The 9,869-nt window shown below is 40.2% G+C and overlaps 1 protein-coding gene across 6 annotated transcripts in view; it reads left to right on the plus strand.

Annotated features, from left to right (window-relative positions):
- The window catches only part of EVI5 (ecotropic viral integration site 5), a 175,648-nt gene that overhangs the window by 44,432 nt on the left and 121,347 nt on the right, over nt 1-9,869 (plus strand). For all 6 annotated transcript variants that reach the window (XM_013003877.3, XM_030886090.2, XM_045292124.1 and 3 more), the window contains 3 exons: nt 1,805-1,894; nt 2,000-2,097; nt 3,409-3,469. In XM_013003877.3, coding sequence (XP_012859331.1) covers nt 1,805-1,894; nt 2,000-2,097; nt 3,409-3,469 — 249 coding nt within the window. The remainder of the gene's footprint in view (nt 1-1,804; nt 1,895-1,999; nt 2,098-3,408; nt 3,470-9,869) is intronic.

Below are 9,869 nucleotides of genomic sequence, written 5' to 3' on the forward strand. Positions count from 1 at the left end.
GCTGTCCATCCCCCAGGGAGGAGGCTATATGTAGACCTTGTCATCTGTTCCCCCTTTCTCCCTCACCTTCCCTCCACCCTCCCACTGGTCCTGGGAGGTTCATCTGTCCTTGTTTTTAGCACATTTTTAATGCAGTTTTTGTGGTAAAATTCGGTGCCTCAGCTGATAATGATGGTCAGCTTATACTCGAGTATATACGGTGTATCCCAATGGGAGACTCTACCTTTATAATGTCCATCATTGGACACTTTTTGAACCTAATTTCTATCCAGCCCTTGATGACCTAGGCCCTATGCTGTAGACAACTACATCCTTCATAGCCCACACCAGAAAGATCCAGTGTGGAAACCCCACTAAGTGAAATTGACTCTACCTTAAAACACACCGGCAGCAGACTGAAGGAGCTGAAAATGCTCTAGTGTGAGAAGAAGCAGATGACTACTATCGCAAGATTATTGAATAGTGGTCATTGGTTCAGATCCCTTACTTTGAGGGTGCCCGACGCATGGCACCTCAGGATTACCATGCATTTGCCTCCTCATAGAGTCTCTGCTTTTTTATGACGTGTCTTAGTCCAGCAGCATCACTCTACCTTTGTGAGTGAGCATTAATGAAAGTTTTACCCCATCTCTAATCATTGTGTAAATAGTATCCATGCACTTAATCTGTATAAGTCAACAATCCATATATTTTAGTCTAAAAAGCCGTTTTATACATATATGCTTTTCTTTTCTCAGCAGTTTTTAAAATTCTGTGTCCTTGACTAAATTAATGATACTATCAATAGAGTTACCATATGCCACATGGGGATGACTTATACTGTTCTTCAATAAAATGATAAGGGTGTCTCTAAAATGAGTCAGAGATAGATGGATAGATATAAACCATAGATAAGTGAATTTTGAACTCACACGTCATGTCATAACCCTAGTCTAACAACAATTAATTCTTATCATGTGACCCTGCTGGATGCTCCCCTCATGAAGACACCACTGAAGATATGAGTACTTTAGTAAAGTATGGCGAAAATATCAGATGGTACCTGGGTATCAGAAAGAATATCAGGATCCTAAAGGCTAGTCTTAGACCACGCAGCTGTGTAATTGAGGTGTTGGCTAAGTCCATACAGAAGAAGCACAACCAGCCTGTGTGATCCAAGGCTTGTAAGTAATAAAATCCAAGACTGGAGAAGAGAACCAGTATAAGACCTTACATTCTGTCACAGTGAAGGCCCAAAATCCATTTGCAGGGTTTCCACAGGATTAAGCCTCGGTGAGTTGCCTCTGACCATTGACTCGGGATGTGAATAGCCTTGTTACCAGACAGAGTATATTGAAAAGTGGGTTAAGGCTGATGTTGTTAGGTTAAAAGTTAACACCTTATCATATGTTCTCCCTTTTGACCTATTTTAAATTTGTTTTACTTTTTAATATTTTCTGCTTTCTTTTTGATTGAGGCTTTTTTCTCTTTTGTTGTTATTGGACTTTTTGGTCTTTTAAATTTTGTTGTGTGTGCGCGCGTGTGTATGAAACCCAGGATGGGTAAATCTATTGAGACAGTAACTGGATTAATAGTGTCTTAGGGTTATGACAGAGGAGGTTGGGGGACATGAGGAGTTAATAACGATGAGTAGAAGAAAGAAGACAATGTTCTAAAATTGGTTTTGGTGGTGACTGCACAATATTAAAAAACGTTAAACCATTAAATTATATGATATGTGAACTATATGTCTCTAAAGCTTAAAAATATTGTGTGTGATCAATTTTTGTTGGTGGAAGAGTAAGATATGTTTGGCTTTCCTCAGGGTTTAGAAATAGTGTTTCGAGTAGGATTAGCACTTCTCCAAATGAATCAAGCAGAACTAATGCAGCTTGACATGGAAGGTATGTTGCAGGTAAGTCAGTTCATTAATTTCCTGATTCCTTTTTGTTTTGACTGTTGAGCGGTTAATAATATGGGCACTAAGTAGTTCTAATGCTTTTCTTTTATTGTACCTTAGCACTTTCAAAGAGTCATTCCACATCAGTTTGATGGCGGAACAGACAGATTAATCCAGGCGGCGTACCAAGTCAAATACAACTCAAAAAAAATGAAAAAGTAAGTCCTATAAAGCTACCATACTGTAAACTAGTATGATACTCCCTGCTATAATCTTAGACATAGAGACCAATGGTATAGAATTGAGAGTCTCTGGGTGGTATAAGCAGTTTCTGTTTGATTATAAACCAAAGGGTAAGCAATTTAAACCCACCCAGCAGTGCCATGGGCTAGAGGGCTGGCAGTGTGCTTCCATAAAGACTACAGCCCAGAAATTGTATGGAGTATTTCTACTCTACCACAGATGATCCTGCCATGACTTGCAGTGACTTATGGCAACAGGACTTTCTGTTTTGTGTTCTACTTAGCGTAGATTTGCAAGAAAAGTACATTTAATTTATTTGCCTTGTCTCTCTACTCCTCCATTCTGTGACAGTTCCTCTACCTTTTCTTATCATTCATAACCTTGATGCTTTAATAAAGAGAACTGACTATCAGATTTTGGTCTGTTTGGTGTTTCGACCTTGATTAGACTACGGGGTTACACATGCTTGGGGAGGATGCTGGAGGGTGACATGCTTTTCTCACGGCATCACAATCGAGGGCTCATGATGTCAGTGCTGGCGATGCTAACTTCACCTCCGGCCAGCATCCTTTACTGGAAGCGGACCATTTCCACCCGTGTTCCTATTACATATTTTGAGACAGATACTTTGAGACTGCTTAAATGGTGGCCCCCTAACATTCATTAACAGCAGTTATGGTTGTGGTATTCTAATGTTAATTTTAAAATTACTGTAACCTTGCCCCGTGTATGTTTATTAGTTGCAACTCTTAGTAATTGAACTATTGTTCCCTTTTCCATATAATGTACTTTTAAAAATCAACTATAGTGCTTTTAAGTCAAAGTCTGAATAGATTATGTAACCATAGTCTTGTGTTTGTTACCTACACTTGTATATTTTTACTTCTGAACTCTACTATTATGTATTTCTTACGTCACTTGAGAAGTGATTTTTTTTGGGTAAGAGCTATTATAGTTCGATTTACATGCTGTTTCTCATAATGAATGTCTCAAGTTTTAATTTCAGCAACCTAAAGAAATTACAGTTTGTGTCTGCTAATACAGTGAAACCTGTGAGAGCTGTATCGCAATTAAACTGCCTTGTTTTTCAACTTTTCTGCCTCTGACAGTCATACCACTTTAAAAAATGTTTAATCTCTATTAGTGGGAAATGTTTGAGTTTTCCTTCTTTGATAGATTTCTGCCTTACTTGGGTTCTGACTTTCACAAGTGTTACTGTATATTTTAAAAATATTTAAAAACTGGTTTTGAGCACATACCTTTAACTCTTCATTTTTCTTTCTTAGGCTTGAAAAGGAATACACTACGATAAAAACTAAGGAAATGGAAGAGCAAGTTGAGATTAAAGTAAGCATCTCAGAACTTTGTAAAGAGCCGGAGATTGATTGTAGTCAGTTATTTGGCAATAGGATGCTGAGTTGTATTGATACATTGTTGCCTGCAGTAAATTCAGCAAGTTTTTTTTCTGTTACCATTATTTTACCATTCCACTAAATTAAAGCTGTAAACAAACATTTTAAAAAGCCAGGATAATGTGACTGTAGTGACTTTTTCTAGTATGAAAGAGAGCAGTTCTTTGTTTTCTAGGTTGGCTGGCAGGTCATCAGGATGGGATACCTTCATAGGGAAGCTAAGTAAAAAAAAAAGAAAGTAGTAGGGAAGATAACCTATTGCCCGGTCTGTGCTTAGACACCACTGCAGGATAGCATGAGGCAGGCCAAGTAGAGCAAAGTGGGAAGCATTGCACTCTTGCACTTAATGATGGCTGCCTTAGACCTGTAGGAAGTGTTGACTAATACAGTTTTCTCTTCTCTAAGCCACACTTACACTTTTGAACTTCTCTTCCAGAGAAACAGATTGGTTTTCAACTCGAGAGGCATGCAAATTCCTTATGTATATCCTAAAACTCCTGTTTGTACCTCCTCAGGCCAAGGAACTATTAGTTGAGGGTCTTTTGGCACCATGGGGAGTTGGGGCTTAAGGCAAGTTACGTTGTTTTAATGCTACTATTATGGGATGCAGATGATGAGAGGCCGCACGGGATAGTCAAGGAACCCAGTGACCAGTTGACTAATTATCCTTCTTCCTTCTCACATAAAATGTTTTAAGACCCCAAGCCAAGCAATTTTTATTGAATGATTTCATTTTTTAAAATGTACACATTTGGGTTTCTGCTTTTGATTTGGGCATGGCACAATACCAGAAGACTGCCTCATTAACAATTAACGATCTATTGAGTTTTGTTATCAAGTACCATTTTCTTACTTATACCCACAGGGCCCTGTTACAAAGGAATGGGATTTATTAAACTCTTTCCTGCCAGGGTCCTCCTCTAAAGCCTTGTGGGTGATAGTCTCTCCTATTTCCTTAGGTGACTTATTTTTCATAAACTTTGGCCTCCTTTTCTGGGTATTTTTATTCTCTGTCAGTTAGAAATAGATATTTACACATTTCCGAAAGAGATAAAAGACCCTTCGTTATGGATAGTTCCCCCCATCCCACCCGCCTTAAAAGAAATCTTATCACTTGTTGCTCTACCCTTTGCTTTGCTTTTAGGTCCCATGAGTAAGGGCAATATCAATAGACTCTGCACGTGAGTCTGCTGAATGTGCAGTACGCCATCCTGATGCGTGTGGTGAGAGTATGGTTTCACACCCCAGGAGTACTCAGGACTGCAAAACCGAGGCTCTGAGGATGGGGAAGCCATCCTGGGCTTTTCACCATGCCGTGTTATTACAAATATCAGTTATATGACTACCCCTTGCTTTTGAACAAGTTTCTATAATTAAGTCACGTGAACACAGGAATACAAAAAAGGCATATTCAAAAAGATCTTTAGACTTTAATTGAATTGCCAATTTTCGAAATTAATTTGATTTTTTGGGAAAATCATAGTTCATATATCTTAAAGAACTTTTGAGTTCCTGGAGTCCCCTGGCAGACACCAATGACATAAAATTAAGAGAAGAATCTGGGGAAAAAAAGAGTTAGTTAGGGAGCATAACAAGTAAATAAAGTATGCTGATTTCAGAGGTAGTCTCTTTTTTCCCCTCATAATTCTATTTTCACATAGCACTTCTTTTTTTTAATCGTTTTATTAGGGCCTCATACAACTCTTATCACAATCCATACATACATCAGTTGTGTAAAGCACATATGTGCATTCATTGCCCTGATTGTTCTCAAAACATTTGCTTTCCACTTAAGCTCCTGGCATCAGGTCCTCATTTTTTCCCCTCCCTCCCCGCTCCCCCCTCTCTCATGAGCCCTTGATAATTTATAAATTATTATTTTGTCATATCTTGCCCTGTCCGACATCTCCCTTCACCCACTTTTCTGTTGTCCGTCCCCCAGGGAGGAGGTCACATGTAGATTCTTGTAATTGGTTCCCCCTTTCCAACCCACCCTCTCTCTACCCTCCCAGTATCGCCACTCACACCACTGGTCCTGAAGGGATCATCCGCCCTGGATTCCCTGTGTTTCCAGTTCCTATCTGTACCAGTGTACACCCTCTGGTCTAACCAGACTTGCAAGGTAGAATTGGGATCATGATAGTGGGGGGAGGGGAGGAGCATTTAGGAACTAGAAGAAAGTTGTATGTTTCATCGTTGCTACATAGCACCCTGACTGGCTCATCTCCTCCCTGAGACCCTTCTGTAAGGGGATGTCCAATGGCCTGCAAATGGGCTCTGGGTCTCCACTCCGCAATGCCCCCGCTCATTCACTATGGAAAGATTTTTTGTTCTGATGATGCCTGATACCTGATCCCTTCAACACCTTGTGATGGCACAGGATGGTGTGCTTCTTCCATGTGGGCTTTGTTGCTTCTGAGCTTGATGGCCGCTTGTTTACCTTCAAGCCTTTTAAGACCCCAGATGCTATATCTTTTTTTTTTTTCTTTTGATAGCCGGGCACCATCAGCTTTCTTCGCCACATTTGCTTATACCCATTTGTCTTCAGCCATCGTATCATGGAAGTGAGCACACAATGATATGATTTTTTGTTCTTTGATGTCTGATAACTGATCCCTTGGGCACCTCGTGATCACGCAGGCTTGTGTGCTTCTTCCATGTGGGCTTTGTTGCTTCTGAGCTAGGTGGCTGCTTGTTTACCTTCAAGCCTTTAAGACCCCAGATGCTATATCTTTGGATAGCCGGGCACCATCAGCTTTCTTCACTTATTTGCTTATGCACCCGCTTTGTGATGGGCCATTTGACTACATGCCACTCATTTGTTTCTTTTCTTACTATTCATTGGTTTGAATATATTGAGAAGAGTTATATAATCATCATAATCCGTTTTTGTACTCATTGTTTTTAACTCCCCATTTCCCTCCAGCCTTCCCTGCTATAACACTAAGAAACTGGTAATCTATTCTAGAGCCTCTCTCTATAGATTTACTTATTCTGGATTTCATATAAATTTTAATTTCATTTTAAAGAAAATGATATAAAATCCACCTCCCAAACGACAGCAAAGTTAAACAAAGAAAAACCCCACTCCAAAGGAAAACAGAAAATAACAAAAATGAGAACAAATAAAAAATGGATCAAAAGGGTAAACATTACTAAATGTTAAAATATAACTTCAGTATATCTGCATTAATTCACTTTCCCTTTGTGAGGGACAGGCTATTCGCTTGTCTTCAGTGAAGTCTTAACGGATTTTGGACCTTCACTGTCATCTCGACCTCTGTAAACTGGGTGTTCAGAATTTAAGCTGTAGTACAATTCCCTCTTCTATTCTTGGATTTTATTATTCACATTTCTTGGATCACACAGGCTGGTGTGCTTAGCTGATACCCTTAATTCCTATACTAGCTTCATGAAAGAGCTCTCACTTTCATTCTTCAGTGAAGAAATTAAGCTTCAGAAAGCTCAAAAAAAAAAAAAAAAAAAAAGCTCACATTATATACCATTGGTCACATTGCTAGAATATAGTGAAAATCAAGGATTTTAACTCTGATTTGTACAGGTATTAATTTAAGATGATATATGTCCTTCACGGATACTGTATATACTTGAATATAAGCTGACCTGAATATCAGCCGAGGCACCTAATTTTACCACAAAAACTGCATTAAAAATGTGCTGAAAAACTCGGCTTATACATACACGAGTATATACGGTATACACTGTGCTGCTTTCTAAGAGAAATTTTGATGTATTAGTGATGTAAGAAGAATTAAGATGCCAATTTTCCTGTGGCATTAAAAACTTTCCATTAAAAATTAGTGGCTCCATTATCCAATGAGGATATAAGAAAACAAAAATCGGCCCCAAACTCACTGCTATAGAATCGATTCCAATAATATGACCGTACAAGACAGAGCAGAACTGCTCCTATGGGATTCTGAGACTGCAACTCTTTAACAGGAGTAGAAAGCCTTATCTTTCTACCACAAAGCAGCTGATGGTTTCGAACTGCTAAACTTGCAATCAGCAGCCCTCTAGCATAAATTATTCAGCAGTTCATTAGTAGATACATATAGCCCCTAACTAACCACCAAAAACTGTTCTGGCACTCTCTACCCTTCTGGAGCTCAAGTTCTGGTGTGAAAGACTATAAACAAAGATGTAAAATGTAGAGTATTTTATATGACAATAGATGTTAAGGTGTTAGTTGTGGCTGGGGGTGAGGGTGGAGGGGAGAAAGTACCTCAGGGAAAAACTAAAGTCACTGCCATCCTGTGTATGCCAACTCACAGTGACCCCATAGGACAGGGTAGACCTGCCCCTGCGAGTTTCGGAGCGGGGATGTAAAAATGTTAGTTCTGGGGTTGAAACCTTAGAGAAGGGAACCAGATGACTTGAATAATAAAGACTTGAAAGTAATGAGGGTGCCTGATAGAAGGTTATCTGAAAGAGAGGCAGAACTTGGTCTGGAGTTTGCCTAGCAAGGAATAGTAATAAAGCCATTGTGGCCAAAAAAGAATAACCAAGAGAGTGGTGCGGTGAGGTGGGGGAGGGTGGTGGCAGATGATACAGGGTGTTGTAGATCGTTGTAAAGGTCTGTCGAGATGGGAAGCCACAGGGTTTTCGGTAGAGGAGGACGTCTGTGGACCCTCCGGATGCTGCATGGAGACTGGACTGCACTTGGTGAGCAGAATCGGAGGTGACCTGTAAGCTAATGAAGTACTCAGGCTAAGAGACGATGACCATGTGGACTGAGGAGAAGAGCAATGATTGAATTTTGAACATATTGGAAAAGTAACACTAACAGGTGGAATGTGGAGGTCAGAAAAGGAGAAGGAACTAAGTGTTTTGGCCCGAGCAATTTGCAAAATTGAGCTGCTAGTTTCTGAAATGGTGAAGGCTACAGGGTGATCTGGTTTAGGAGGGACATCGGGGGTTCAGTTTTGATACTTTCAGTATCAGTTATCTAGGAGATCCCAAAGTCAGTAGGTCCTTGAGTACTTGGGTCTGGATTTGGGAAGGTAAACCTGAGCTATACACTCGCAGTGATTAGTTGGAAACATGGAGAGGGGACGAGCAAGTGCACACAGAACAGGGAAGGTCTTTCGAGAATTAATCCCGTACAGAAGCCAGCATTCAAAGGTTAAGATGACTAGGAAAGCAGGGAAGTGTGGCTTCCTGGCAGTCACAAGAAAAGATTGTGTCAAGAAAGGAGGATTTACTGTCAGTTTTTGTGAAGTAAAGCCTAATTGGATTTGTCAGCATGGAGATGATATGGAAAAGAGTAGAGAAATGGTGGAAACTAAAACTTGAAGAAGGAAATTATAGAGATAGTAGATGAAATTACCTTTCAAAGAATTTGCTACACAGAGAAATAGGACAGTAGCTGGAGAGGGTAGTGATGCTATTTTTTTTTAAAGATTAGAAGAGTAACTACATGTTTTTGTGGTGAAGACCAAAAATTTAGTGTTTGAAAGAGAAGCAGTAATTACTGGAGGCAGGTGGTATGGGTCTTAGTGCATCCACAGGTAGATACTTTGACTTGGGCTACTGGCATAGACAGGCTACAGTGAACAGGAGGTGAAGTAAAGGACGTGGACAGATAGGGTGCCGTAGAAGGTGGCTGTGGAGTTCTGATTTGGTGGTTTAGATGTTTTCCAGTGAAATCATAGATGATCAGCAGAGGAACAATGAGGCGGAGTTTCTGGCTGAAGAAAGGAACAGATATGAAGCAGTACTGTAGGGCAGCAGGAGTAAGAATGAACTAGAGAAATGCATGATTACTACCAATCGACGTGAGGAGCCCAAGTGTCTTAATAACATGAATTTAAACAAACATCGTGATTGTGTTTTTCTTCAGTTACGTTTATCAGTGCAGGAATAGTTGTCTGCAAATTGACCCAGGTTAGTGGCTTCACCAGGCAAATAAGTGCTAGTAAGGATGTCAAATGGAAAGGAAGTAGGAATTAAATTTGATAAAGTGGGAAGAATGAGGCCTTGGTGATTCTGTGGTAGAATGTTTGCTTTCTGGGTGGGAAATTTGGGTTCCATACCTCAGGTGCACCCACCATCTGCTGACAGTGGAGACTTCGTGTGTGCTATGATGCTAGTGGAGTCGCCAGACCAACACCATTAAGAAGTAAGGCTTGGCAATCTACTTTCCAAACTCAGCCTGTGGATCCCAGCTGTCAGACCCAGAGCTGATCATGGTGATAGTGTAGAACGGGGCGGCATCTTCAGTTGTACATGGAGTTGTCATGAATTGGGGCTGAGATGACAGCCACTAAGAAACAACAAAGAGCAAAGAGAGTATCAGGATAATAGAAAATTGA

The sequence above is a fragment of the Echinops telfairi genome, unplaced genomic scaffold (assembly GCF_000313985.2).
Source record: "Echinops telfairi isolate 266 unplaced genomic scaffold, ASM31398v2 ScPeMD7_443;HRSCAF=831, whole genome shotgun sequence".
In the NCBI taxonomy this organism is placed as follows: Eukaryota; Metazoa; Chordata; class Mammalia; order Afrosoricida; family Tenrecidae; genus Echinops; species Echinops telfairi.